The 13,094-nt window shown below is 54.0% G+C and overlaps 2 protein-coding genes across 5 annotated transcripts; both read right to left on the bottom strand.

Moving 5' to 3' along the window:
• Positions 1 to 782: 782 nt before the first annotated feature.
• On the bottom strand, positions 783 to 1,898 carry HCRT (hypocretin neuropeptide precursor). The gene is made up of 2 exons (XM_059380174.1): positions 1,878 to 1,898; positions 783 to 1,157 (listed from the first exon to the last, which is right to left on the bottom strand). Exons 1-2 carry the CDS (start codon positions 1,896 to 1,898, stop codon positions 783 to 785), a joined length of 396 nt encoding a protein of 131 aa, XP_059236157.1.
• A 1,785-nt stretch (positions 1,899 to 3,683) lies between these two features.
• Positions 3,684 to 8,007, bottom strand: GHDC (GH3 domain containing). 4 transcript variants are annotated; one of them, XM_059379038.1, is made up of 10 exons: positions 7,891 to 8,007; positions 7,607 to 7,691; positions 7,132 to 7,421; positions 6,710 to 6,861; positions 6,076 to 6,580; positions 5,491 to 5,683; positions 5,327 to 5,398; positions 5,116 to 5,249; positions 4,692 to 4,777; positions 3,684 to 4,441 (listed from the first exon to the last, which is right to left on the bottom strand). In XM_059379038.1, the coding sequence occupies exons 3-10, from the start codon at positions 7,406 to 7,408 to the stop codon at positions 4,223 to 4,225; spliced, it is 1,638 nt and encodes a 545-aa protein (XP_059235021.1). In that variant the 5' UTR covers positions 7,409 to 7,421; positions 7,607 to 7,691; positions 7,891 to 8,007; the 3' UTR covers positions 3,684 to 4,222. The 4 variants fall into 4 exon arrangements, with proteins under 4 accessions (XP_059235021.1, XP_059235020.1, XP_059235022.1 ...); XM_059379037.1 differs by having other exon boundaries at positions 7,607 to 8,007; XM_059379039.1 differs by having other exon boundaries at positions 6,710 to 6,837; positions 7,607 to 8,007.
• Positions 8,008 to 13,094: the final 5,087 nt, after the last annotated feature.

The raw sequence follows: 13,094 nt of genomic DNA, 5'->3' as shown, positions 1-13,094 counted from the left end.
GGATGACGGCATCTTACTTACATATACAATGACTCTATTTCTACATAAGGTCATCTTATGAAGTGCGGTGGAGGGAGTTAGGACTTCAACCTGTGAATTGGGGGTGGAGGGTGCATTCAGTTAAAGTTGCAGGAAAACCTTACCCCATCTCTGATTAAGAACTTCTCCTGACTCCCAGGTACCTACAAAATGAAATGTAAAACCTGATGATTTGCAAGGGCCTTCACAACCCGGGCTGCAGGAACCTGACAGCCTCCCCTCCGGCGCTTCCCCGTTCCCACACCATCAACTCTCATGCAGCAGCCATTCTGGAAGATTCATGTTGAACCTTATATTCTTGGCCTTTGGGGCAAGCTCGGCTCCTATCCCTTTCCAGGCCAGACTCCGCTCCTCTGTGCAACCTTCCTTGCTCTCCCTCCCTTCCCTGTCTGTAAAGGCCGAGATACAGAGACCAGCAGAGCATCGAGAGCTGTGTCTGTTCCCCATCCTCCCCTCCAAGTATGCACATGTCCTCTCGGTGCCACGGAGCTTCCTTCCAAGATTTCTTGCAGTGTTTAGAGCTCAAAAACGCCAGAGCAGAGGTGCCCCAGCGCGAGGCTTCTAGGCCCTCGGGCTCTTTATAGTTCGAAGGACTCTCACGCCCCCTGCAGGACGGGATGCGACCACACAGAACAGAGACTAGCCACACTAAGAGACTCGTCTTTATTGCCCTTTTTGGGGGGGGCTAACACCTGGCGGGCAGCGAGGAGAGGGCAGGGCCAGGTCAGGGCACAATCAGGGGCTCAGACCCCGGACCGCCCTCCAGGCGCTGCAGACGGGGCGGCAGCGGCCGCCGAACAGCGGCGGCCGGGGCAGGGGCGCGGCGCTGGCTCTGCGCCTGCGCGGCGGCCCATGGTCAGGATGCCGGCCGCATGATTGCCGCTGGCCTGCAGGAGGCGCTGCAGCCGGCCCTGGAGGCCTGGGGGCCCGGGCCGCCGCTTGCCCAGCGTGAGGATACCGGCCGCGTGGTTGCCCGCGCCGTGCAGCAGCTCGTAGAGGCGGCAGGAGCACGTCTTCTGGCGGCAGCAGTCGGGCAGGGGCTGCGCGGCCGCCCCGGGCGACAGCAGCGCGGGCGGCAGCAACAGCAGCAGAAGCAGCGTCACGGCGGCCCAGGGGACCTAGGGAGATCCGAGGCTAGGCGCTGGGGGTCTTCCCGCCGCGCCCGCCTCCAGCCGCTACGCCCAGGCCCCGCCCAGCTGGCTCGGCGCCCCTCCCCGCCTGCGCTCCTACTGTGTTCGCTGGTTTCTCCGCCGCGGAGCAAGGCTGCCTGCGGGGGACGGAGGGTGGCTCCTCTCTCAAGCCCCCGCACAGCATCTCCTCCAGGAAGTCCTTTGAGACCCCCTCAGCAGAGTGAATCCCTCTTTTCTGGGTACTCTTGGTCCCTCGTACCCCCATTAAAGCGCTTACCACTATACCTGAAAACAAGATGTGTAAGTCTGTCTGAACCAGAACTTTGTTCATTCGGGGAAACAGAGGCCCTGTATAGTCCCTCCCCGGACAAACACGTGCAAGTCAACGACTGGCAGGTCCCACGTGGCACTCTCCCGGGAAACTGCACTCTGTCTCTTCGCACTTGTGCGCTAAGAGGACACAACTTCCTCCCTTGTGAACCGGTATTAAATCATTTCTACAGTGCAGGCTTCGGGAGGGGGACATGAGACAGGTGCAAACAGCCCTGGAGGCACTAGCTCTCAGTTCCCTGCTAGCACCCCGCTCTCCACTGAGACTCCACCCGGTCCCCTGCCTCAGAGCCCTCAGTCTTCTTTCCAGCCCCCTGAATAAGCATTCTCATTGCCCATCTGGTATGATGAGTCACCCCTCTCTCCCTCGGCCTTTACCTTTGTAGAGAGAGGATTCATGGTGTCTGGAGCTCAGAGTGGGGTAGCCAGGAAAGGTGGTGTCAGCAGTGGTCCGAATAGCCAGGAACTTTGAGGCTGTTGACTGTGACCCCTGATCAAGGGCCTAGGGTTTATAGTGCTCTGAGGTGGTGGGGGACAGACGGGTACTTGCGTCCACTCTGGGGCCAGACAAAGGCATGTCTAAGATTAGCCTCCTGCAGGGGGGCCGTCTCCAGGTTGGACCCAAAGAATGGCCGCCAAGGCTCTCAGAAGCGGGAGTTTGATCACTGTTCCCCTGGCACCCCCCTTGTCTGTCCGCCTGCTCCCTGGAGATGGGGCGGTCTCCGGGCACTAATGAGGCCACCTTGCACCCAGGAATCTGGGAGCACAAAAGAGGCCTTGCCTGGGGCACTGGCCTGGGACAATGAGGGGGGTGCTGGGCAGCTGTTAATTAGGGCAGGAGAAAAGGCAGCTGTGAGCTCCACAATCCATGTGGCATGTGTATGTGGGGGGGTAGGCAGCCAGGCAGCTAGCCTCCCCCTTCTGCTCCTTGTTGCTGCCCCTGGGGTCTATCAGGCTCCTTGGCCCTCTTCCTTCATGGAAAAGACTTCTTAGCCACCTCTCCCTTCTCTCCAGCTTTCTTCTTCCCTCTACCCCTTCCACCAACCTCCAAGGTGGAAAATCTTGGAAACTAAACCTGGGCAGGGGAAGGACAGCAGCCAAACCTGGTGCTGTCCTCTGACCTGCCCAGTTTCCTTCCTGGTCAGGCTGCTTGGAGTCGGAGATGGGTCCCATCTCACTATCAGCCAGGAGTGAGCCACCCTGGGGAAGGACCGTGCCAGCTCTGAAGCAGAGTCTCTCTTTGATAAGGGGCATGTCTGTTGAAGACCTGCTCCCTGCCAGGCCCTGCACTGGGCGCTGTAGAAGCAGTGTGCATTGGACACGACCCAGGTTTCCTGGAGCTCCAAAGTTCAGGTGGTGAGGCAACCCGGTGTAGTGATAGCTCAGTGGGAGAAAAGGCCCCAGAAAGGCCTGACATGCAAAGTGGATTTCCATCAGGGAAGGTTGGGGAGAAGGCATTGCCACGGGAGGCACAAGTTGAGCAAAGACTTTGAGGTGATGGTGGTTAGCTCCTGTGGGATAGTAGGGTGTGGTTGTTAGAGCTGCAGCTTCAGTACCAGGCCGGGGGGAGGTGGCTGGACAGGTAAGTGAGGCCCAGGGTGGGTCAAAGAGTCTTACAGGCTTGGCTGTTTGGTCTCAGTCCAGTGGACACTAGGAAGCCATGGGAAGTTTTAGTAGGAAGGAGTCGTGGGGTCGATGGGGGTACATGGAATCCAGAAATAATTCAGAGGCAGGGCTAAAGACTTAGCAACTGAGGCCATGTTAAGTAAGAGGTGCTGTGGGCCCTTGGGCCAGCTTCACAGCCTCAGGAAGCTTCAGTTTCCCCGCAGGTATGCTGCACAGTTAAGCCCCATGGTCTCTGGGATGGTTTCTTGGTGGGATCCTTCATGATTTGTAGTACAGCCCCCAGCCAGGGAAGTGATTTGTGGGTGTGGGGCCGGACAGGACCTGTGCTAAGCCAGGGCAAGGGAAGTTGGGGAGCAGTCCCTCCACATTTCAGATCAATTGGAGTGGAAAGAGGTGCACACACACCGGGGCCTACCCCGGCCTGCAGTGGGGAGTGGAAGGAGAGCCCTGGTGTCCAGAGCAGAAGGCGGGCGGGGGTGCGGGGAGCCAGGCGGCCGCAGAAACCGAGCCAAGAGCCAACTCTTACAGCTTCTCCATAAGCAGACCCTGAGTCAAGAATCTGGAGTGAGCCTTTTATTTGGGAGGTGATCTTAGAAAGCAGATAAGGGAGTGGGGATGGGAGGGATGGAAGGAAACCGGGAAGAGCTGTGTTACTGAGAGGGTTATCAGGGTGGGCAACCCGCGCAGAATACACTTCAGAGCCGTCGCTCGAGGGACCATGACGCCTGGCTCTTTTCTCGCACTCCTGTTTCTTGCAGAGGGCCGCTCCCAGGGCTCTGAGCTGCCCACACTTGCGGCCTGCACGGTGCACTGGGCTGGAGACACGGGAGCGTGGTGTGTGCGGGACTTCTAGCAGCAGTGTCCTCTGGAGGGGGCCTCCGGGCTCCGGGCAGGCCCCTGCAGGCATCTGCTGATGTCAGCTGCTCAGCACAGGCTGACCAGGTCGCACATCCCTAAGGCCTGCCAGCTCTGATGAGCCACTGTCAGGTGACACAGTGTCGAAGACCCTGGCGGAGGGTTCCCATCCAGAGAGGCCGCAGAGGAAGGAGAGAGGTGGCCTAGGAAGGGGGCTGGGCCGGCTGGGAGGAGGCCTCAGCTCAGGACAACACCCTCCTCTGCAGACCCTCGGCCACATGCCTGTGCCTGAGGACCCGGGGCATCTCGGGAGGAAAGCGGGACGAGGGGCAGGCTGCAAGGGCGGCCCGGAGCTCTCTGAAGGCCCCGCGCCCCACCAAGTGAACTCTGGCAGGGCCCACGCTGCCCCGGAACCGCAGAGACTTGTAGTGGGGAGAGACTTCCTGAAGGCAGTGGTCAAGCTGGGAACAGAAGGGCCTGAGTGAGCCTGGTGCGTGGCTCTGTGGCCCGTGGCTGAGGGGTGCCTGATGGTGGCCGCCGCGGAGTGGCAGGTGTTTCATGCATACGCATGTGTCCGAGGACCTCATCCCTCCCCTCCCTGAGCCCCCAGGGAGGTCCTCCTCGTCCCCCTCCCTGCACTGTGCCCAGGGCACCTGCGGGCATGCAGAGTGGAAGGGACACGCAGTTCCGTCCCGTCCCTGTGTCCTTTACCTTGTCTCGATTTTCCTCTGACAGGTTCCTCAGCCCCCTTAGCGCCACAAACACCTCATAGTGGGGAGCAGAGCCCTGGGAAGAATCTGAGGACAAAGCCCCACGCACACACACTTTAGTGAATAGGGCAGCTTCCAACACCAATGCCTGTGCTCCCATCTGTTGTACCCCACTCTGAGGCTCATGGGAGAAAAGGACTTTCTTGGCCGAGAAGGGGGGACATGGAGAGGAACCCCAAGCCTAATTGGAACGATGAAAGAGGTCAGGAGGAATGGGAGTCAGATATGGGGGAAGGACCTTTGTTAGGAGCAGCAAAAGAGGCTGGGTCTTACCTCTTTCCTAGAGCTCTTCCTTCAGGATGGGTATAGTATGGGGGGGGGCAGCCAACTCAAGAATGGGGGGCAGGAGCTGACGAACAGCTTACCCAGAATGCTGCTCTCCACACAGCTGTGGTCTAACAGTTTAGCCCCCGGCCACTGCCCTACAGCCCGGCCCAGGGCCTCAGCGAACACGTCCTCTTGAATGTCTTCTCCTCGCACATTCAGGGCCTGGCCCAGCCTAGGGAGGTGGAAGGGGGAGGCAGAGGAGCCTAGGGCACAAGGACAGCCCCTCAGCTCCCCTGGGGAGTCACCTACCTGCGGACGAACCTGACGACCGGGCACTGATTGTAGGCCCCGACCACCTGCACCACGTCGCCCAGGCGGCACCTGACGGGGTAGCGGTGGTGGTGAGCTCATGTCCCTGGCCCTTGGTAAGGTCGCAGAGGGCCTGAGGTGACCTGGGGGAGGCAGGTGATCACCTGGTGAGGCCAGCGTGGTTGGTCAGCACCAGCTCGTACTCCTCGCCCTTCTGGGCCTCGGCCAGCAGGACAGTGGAGGCTGCCTCTTCCTGGGCTCCTTCCTTGACGGGGAGCAGCTCGATGAAAGGAGCTCCAGGGGGCAGAAGGTAGCGCCCATGGGCTTGCTCCGGCCACAAGTTTAGGCCCACTACCCCTGTGGGGAGCAAGCAGCCCTCTTGCTGGGGGAGCCGTGGCCGCCTGCTAGGGAATAGCCCCTCGGCCTAGACCCCAGCCCCGATTCTCTGAGCAACTGAGCCCGCTGCTGCCCTTCCACCCCTCCCGAAGGCTCAGTGCCCTGACTCTGAGGCCCTGATTTCGAAGGGGCAGTGGCTCTGGGGGCGGAGGACCCTTGGGTAAGTGCTGATGCTGGGGCCATCTGTGCAAGTCTCCTGACCTCCCCAAGCCCCGGTTTCTGCACCTGTAAAACAGAGCTGCTGGGGTTGGGGGGATTAAATGAGGTGAACCATGCAGGGCTCACTACTTGGCAGCTAGCTATGCGGTCTCTGCCCCCTGCCCCGCAGCTCACTAGCCCTGACTCCTGCTGACCTCCAGAGGCGGCGTAAGCAGGCGAGAAGAAGGCTAGCCCGTGGCACCACAAGGCTTCCAGGGCAGCCACTGCCTCAGTCTGGCCTCCTGCGTCTAAAGTCACCACCACCTGTAGCTTTGGCCAGAGTCGGAGGGCCAGTCCTCGGGGCCCCAGGTCTAGGGCCTCCCGCAGCTCTGCTGCCCGGCTGGGGAGAGGAGACCCCGGGTTCCCGGCAGCCATTGCCTCAGCCAGCTCTTCACCATTGGCCTCCAGGCCAGAAAAGACATCCAGGAGTTCTGTGGCCGTCCCAGCTTCCAGTGCCCGCAGCCCTGGGGACCTCAGTGCCTCTAGCAGTAGGGCCCCAGGGTGCTTGGCCCCAGGAGTACTAACAACCTTGTCCAGGATGCGCCAAGGCCAGGGGAGGGCGCGAGGCCAGGGAGATGTAGGGGTCACACAGGCAATGCCTCCTGGAGTCAGCACTTCTGGGAAGGCCTTGCTTAGGGCTGCCAGACCCAGCAAGGTAGCCTGAGGGGGAGACAAGAGAGGGTGTTGGCCTCTGAGCCCCCAGGTTGGGGGTTCTTTGCCCACACTGATGGGAAGGTCTGGCTACAAGAAGGGGTCTCTGGCGGAGCTAGGCTCCAGCCTTCTGTTTACCTGCAGGGATGCTTCCCCGTAGCACTGGGTTGACGTAGGGGGTAGGAGCTGCCCCCCACTTTCCTCCTCCTGGGCCTGGCTGGCCTTGATCAGAGGGAGATGGTTCCGGAAGGTGCTTGTATCTGTAGCTCCAAAGACATCATAAACTCGTCCTGAAGCCACAGTTACCCAAGAAGTTTCAGGCAAGATTGGTAAGACCCTTGAGGAAGGAACCCAGCACAGGCCTGGGGCAAGGCTACTAGGGCCCATATTCCCAATGGAACATGCATCTCGAACGATCCTGAGCCTGGGTAGGGTCTTTGGGTTGGGCCCCTCGGTGCTGGCAGTAGAAGGAGAGAAGGAGGTTCCCAGGTTCTGGAATCTGACTGTCCCGTGGCGTTTCTATCTGCTTGGGGCACCTCCCTAGACCCTTAGAAACACACCTGTGGTCCCCTGGAGGGGACCGAGAGGCCTTTGGGCTTCTCGCAGACACCATGTCAGGGCCTGCTGCTGGCTCTGGCCTGCGTGCAGTGTGCTCTGCTCTAGTCTCCGCTGCTGCCAGGCGGCTGCCCAGGACAGGGCCCCCCCTGCCATACGGTGCTGGAGGCCAGCAAGCCAGGACAGGCTGGCATCCTGGGGCTGCCGGAGCAGGGCCAGGGGTGGCAGCAGCAGCAGCAGGAGAAGGAGGAGGGGGGGGAGCAGCAGCAGCAGCAGCAGCATCTCCAAGCAGCTCCTGGGAGGAGGAAGGGACCCAAGTTCTGGTCCTGGGGGAGGAGAGGATAACCCATCTCTCCCCACCCCCCCAACACCACTCTACCACACAAGAAACCAAGGGGAAAGGAAGTCTGGGAAGAAGCCAGGAGCCGTCAGCCAGATGATGCCAAGGAGAAGACATCAAGGCTCTGAAGTCACACTGACCTGAGTTTGGACCCTGGCGCTGCTACTTGGTTAGCGGTAGAGCCCCGGGGAAGTCAGCTAGCTGCTCTGGGCTCCGTTGCCCTATCTGTAAAATGGGAACACTAATAGCTCCGCAGAAGCTACAGAAAGGGTTTGACACGGTGCCTGGCACACAGAGACTGCTGCCCCACGGAATGCGCCGTCCAGCCCACTCCCACTTCCGAGTGGCTCGGCCTCAGCCCAGGACCCTCCCTGTCCCAGCTTCAGGTCCCTCCTGAGCCCCTGGTGGTGGTTCCATGACCCACATGCACCGTCACAGCCCACTTGTGCCCACTCTCAGCACCCAGGAACCCCTGGGACCTCCGGTTTGTGTACACAGCCAGCCAGAAAGATGGAGCCGTGGCTTTAAAGGGTGGGGCCCTGATGGGGAAATCCGGCCACAGACCCGAGGGAGGAGCTGGAGTGGGGGGGGCTCTTAAAGGGGCAGTTTGCCTTGGGGCCCACGTGCTGGCAGCCAGCCCAAGCTGGCAGATGGGAGGAAAGTCCCCGCCAGAGCTGTGTGGTCTTCAAACTCCTGCAGGTGAAGGAATAGAAAGCTGAGTGTGGAAAAGAGTGCCACGAAACAGCTTGTGTTGGGGGAAGGGCGCATCCCACAGAAGCAGATTCAAGCCCGAGAACTGTTTAAAAAACAAAATATTCTTCCAATCCAATCCAATCCTGGGATCTAGCCCCAGACAGGGTAGGGGGTGTGTGCATGTGCGTGTCTTCCTGCTCAGCGGGAAGATCCCTTCCCCTGATCTCAAGCTCGCGCTCTCTCTCTCCCTCTCAAATAAATAAATAAAATCTTTAAAAAAAAATTTTTTTTTTTAGGTAAACGGCAACTAGTTCTCAAGGAAGGGGACTTGACAGTACCATTTGTCACCGGTAGCTCATCCCAACTTTACCTGGTAACTGGGGTTACCACTGGTGTTAGCTAATGGGGTTTATGCCAAGGAAAAACAAACTTCTCCCATCTTTATGACACGACGACTTTTTGCAACTTGGAACGAGGGCCCCCCCCTCGGTTAGGCTCCTACCCTCCCACTGTGAAGTTTGAGAACTTCTGTTCTAGAATGAGGTTCTTCTGCAGCCTGTGGTTAATTAAGCCTTCCCTGCTCCTTTGCTCTGGACCCAGGCTCTTGAACACTAAAACCCCTCCCATCAACCCCTCAGGGACTCTCAGAGAGTCTCCCAGGGACTCTCTCTCCCGTCCACAGTGGAGCGCCTTCGCACAGTTCACCTCTTGCTGTCAGGATGCCCCACCTTGATCTCACCCCTTTTGATTCCTTGTTTAGGTCTTTTACTTGATTTTTTTTTTTTTTTTAAAGAACAGCTTTATTAGGTATAATTCACACACCATACAAGTCACCCATTTAATGCAGACAATTCTATGGTTTCTACTGTATTCACAGATCTGTGGAACACCAACAGTCAATTTCATAGTATTTTCATCACCTTGAAAGAAACCCCCTACCCTTTAGCTATCACTCCCAGTCCCTTCCCCCCTCCCCACCCCCACCATAAGCAACCACAAATCTACTTTCTCTCTCTATAGATTTGCCTCTTCTGGGCATTTCATACAAGCGGAATTATGTAACACGTGGTCTCCTGTGTCTGGCTTCTTCCACTTAACATGTTTTCCAGTTTCTGTCATGTAGTGCTGAGGAGAAGTAGTTCATCCCTTTTTATGGCCAAATACTATTTGATTGTATGGATATGTTATATCACATTTATTTACCCATTCATCGGGTGATGGGCATTTGGGTCATTTCTGTTTTTTGGCTATCATGTATAATGCTGTTATGGACATTTGTGTACAAGTTTTTCCTCGGACATATGTTTTCATTTTTCTTGCATAAAAATGTAATGAATGCAAAGGAATTATCACATTCCAATGAAAGGAATAGCTGTTTAACTGTTTAAGGAACTTTGTTTAACTGTTTAAGGAATTGCTGAACTGGTTTGCATAGTGGGTGTACCGTTTTATATCCCCACCAGCAGTATATGAGGGTTCCAATTTCTTTACAGCATTGATGACACTTGTTATTACTTGACTTTTTGATTATAGCCATCCTGGTGGGGTGTGAGGTAACTTGAGTCTGGTGGGGTTTTTTGTTTGTTTGTTTGTTTTTTGTTTTAACTAAGTTCCACACCCAACATGAAGAGAGTTACATACTCTACCAGTTGAGCCAGCCAGGCACCCCTTGTGTCTGTTTTAATTTGCATGGTCCTCAATAACCAATGATCCAGCATTTTTTCATTATCTACTGGCCATTTGTATACTTCTGCGAAGAAATGTCTTTTCAGATCCCTTACCCCTTTTTTTATTGGGCTATTTGTCTTTTTTTTTTTTCTTCAAGATTTTATTTATTTATGAGAGAGAGAGGGAAGAAGAGAGTACAAACAGGGTGAACAGCAGAAAGAGAGGGAGAAGCAGATTCTTCGATGAACAGAGAGCCCAATGCAGGGCTCAATCCCAGGACCCCAGGATTATGACCTGAGCCCAAGGCAGCAGCTTAACGGACTAGGCCACCCAGGCGCCCCTCGTGTCCTTTTATTATTAAGCTGTAAGAGTTCTTTATATATTTTACAGTTAAGTTCCCTATCAGATAGATGATTTGCCAAATATTTTCTTCCATTTTGTGGGTTGTCTTTTCATTTTCTTTACAGTGTCCTTTGAAGTACAAAATTTTTAAATTTCTTTTTTATTTTTTAAGATTTTATTTATTTATGGGACGCCTGGGTGGCTCAGTTGGTTGGGCAGCTGCCTTCGGCTCAGGTCATGATCCCAGCACCCTGGGATCGAGTCCCACATCGGGCTCCTTGCTCAGCAGGGAGCCTGCTTCTCCCTCTGCCTCTGCCTGCCTCTCTGTCTGCCTGTGCTCACTCGCTCTCTCTCTCTCTATCTCTGACAAGTAAATAAATAAAATCTTTAAAAAAAAAAAAAAAAGATTTTATTTATTTATTTGACAGAGAGAGAGAGAGATCACAAGTAGGCAGAGAGGCAGGCAGAGAGAGGGAGAAGCAGACTCCCCACCAAGCAGAGAGCCTGATGTGGGGCTCAATCCCAGGACCCTGAGATCATGACCCGGGCTGAAGGCAGAGGCCCAACCCACTGAGCCATCCAGGTGCCCCTCTTTTTTTTTTTTTTTTTAAGATTTTATTTATTTGACAGAGAGAGACACAACAAGAGAGGGGAACACAAGCAGGAAGAGTGGGAGAGGGAGAAGCAGGCTTCCTGCTGCGCAGTGAGCCCATTGCAGGGCTGGATCCCAGGACCCCAGGATCATGACCTGAGCTGTAGGCAGATGCTTAACGACTGAGCCATCCAGGTGCCCCCAAAATTTTAAATTTCAGTGAAGACCAATTATCTACTTTTTCTTTTGTTGCTTGTGCTTTTGGTGTCATAACTAGGAATCCATCGTCAAATCTGGGGTCATGGGGCCGCCTGGGTGGCTCACTCGATAAGGGTCTTCCTTCGGCTCAGCTCATGATCCCAGAGTCCTGGGATTGAGCCCCTCATTGGGCTCCCTGCTCAGCGGGAAGCCTGCTTCTCCCTCTCTCACTCTTCCTGCTTCTGTTCCCTCTCTCGCTGTGCCTCTCTCTATCAAAAAATAAATAAATAAAATATTTAAAAGAAAAATCTGGGGTCGTGAAGATTTACTCGTATGTTTTCTTCTAATCATTTTATAGTCTTAGCTCTTACATATAGGTCTTTATTTTTTGTGGTGATGAAATATGCATAAAGTTTACCGTTTTAACCATATAAGTCATCACCACCATTCATCTCCAGGACTTTTTCATCTTCTTAAACTGAAACTCTACTCATTAAACAAAACCCCCCCTTTCTCTTCCCCCACCCCAGCCTCTGATGACCATGATTCTATTTTCTGTCTTTATGAATTTAATTACTCCTAGTATCTAATATAAAGGCAACCATACAATAATTGTCCCTTAGCGCCTAATTCATTCAGCATAATGTCTTCAAGATTCACCCATGTCGTAGCATATATCAGAATTTCCTTCCATTATGTCTAGACCACATTTAGTTTATCCATTCATCCACTGATGGACATTTGTATTGTTTTCATCTTTTAGCTATTGCGAATAGTGCTGCTATGAACACTGATGCACAAATATCTGTTTGAGTCCCTGATTTCCACTTTTTTCTGAGAAAATACCCAGAAGTGGAAGTGCTGGATCACATGGTCATTCTCTGTTTAACTTTTCGAGGAATCTCCATGCTGTCCTCACAGCAGCTGCCCTCTTTTTCATGGGCCTACCCGCAGTGCACACAGGTTCCAACTTCTCCACATGCCCTACCAGCTTTTTTGTTTCGTTTTGCTCTGACAAGGGCCAATCCAATGGTTAAGAAGTGGTATCTCATTGTGGGTTTGCATTTCTAACGACTGAGCATCTCTTGCCTGCTTATTGTCCACATGTGGACTATGTCTTTAGAGAAAGGTCTGTTCACATCCTTTCCATTTAAAAGTTCTTCCTATTGTAGAGTTTTTTTTTTTTTTTTAAAGATTTTATTTATTTATTTGACAGAGAGAGATCACAAGCAGGCAGAGAGGCAGACAGAGAGAGAGGAGGAAGCAGGTTCCCTGCTGAGCAGAGAGCCCGATGCGGGCCTTGATCCCAGGACCCTGAGATCATGACCTGAGCCGAAGGCAGCGGCCTAACCCACTGAGCCACCCAGGCGCCCCTATTGTAGAGTTCTTTATATAATCTGGTTATTAATCCCTTATCAGACATATGATTTATACATATTTTCTCCCAGTCTGCGGGGTGCCTAGTCACTCTGCTAACAGTGTCCTTTGATGCAAAGAAGTTTTCTTTTCTTTTCTTTTTTTAAAGATTTTATTTATTTATTTGACAGATAGAGATCACAAGTAGGCAGAGAGGCAGGCAGAGAGAGAGGGAAACAGGCTCCCCGCCAGGCAGAGAGCCCGATGCGGGGCTCAATCCCAGGACCCTGAGATCATGCCCCGAGCTGAAGGCAGAGGCTTAACCCACTGAGCCACCCAGGCACCCTGCAAAGAAGTTTTCATTTTGATGAGGCCCGATACATCTTACATTGCTCATGGTGTCATGGCCAAGAAATCATTGCCAAATCCAACGTCATGAAGCTATCTATGTTTTTTTCTTAGAGTTTTATAGTTTTAGCTCTTACGTTTAGGCCTTTGATCCATTTTGAGTTAATTTTTTTATTTGATGTCAGGCTCCAACTTCATTCTTCGGCATGGGGCTATCCAGCATCTCAGTACGGCTTGTTGAAAGGACTATTCTTACTCCATTACGTGTGGTCTTGGCACCCTTGTCAAAAATCAGTTGACCATAGACACATGGGTTTCCTTCTGGACTCTGAATTCTATTCCACTGGTCCATATGTCTATCCTTATGCCCGTATCACACTATGTTGATTATTGTTACTTTGTAATAAGTTTTGACTTGCTTATTGTGAAAT

Source organism: Mustela nigripes, chromosome 16, assembly GCF_022355385.1.
Source record: "Mustela nigripes isolate SB6536 chromosome 16, MUSNIG.SB6536, whole genome shotgun sequence".
Taxonomy (NCBI): domain Eukaryota; kingdom Metazoa; phylum Chordata; class Mammalia; order Carnivora; family Mustelidae; genus Mustela; species Mustela nigripes.
The sequence above is the reverse complement of the archived record's forward strand: the minus strand, read 5'-3'. Positions and strand labels throughout refer to the sequence as shown.

Bases quoted from the DNA above. Each gene is read 5' to 3' on its own strand.
- HCRT (XM_059380174.1), bottom strand. From the start codon at position 1,898: ATGAATCCTCTCTCTACAAAG. The intron at 1,158-1,877 runs GTAAAGGCCGAG...GGATCTCCCTAG, and splicing joins TGAATCCTCTCTCTACAAAG to GTCCCCTGGGCCGCCGTGAC.
- GHDC (XM_059379037.1), bottom strand. From the start codon at position 7,408: ATGCTGCTGCTGCTGCTGCTGCTCCCCCCCCTCCTCCTTCTCCTGCTG. The intron at 5,684-6,075 runs GTCAGCAGGAGT...TGCTCCCCACAG, and splicing joins TGCTTACGCCGCCTCTGGAG to GGGTAGTGGGCCTAAACTTG. The intron at 4,442-4,691 runs GTAAAGGACACA...TTCTGTTCCCAG, and splicing joins CAGAGGAAAATCGAGACAAG to CTTGACCACTGCCTTCAGGA.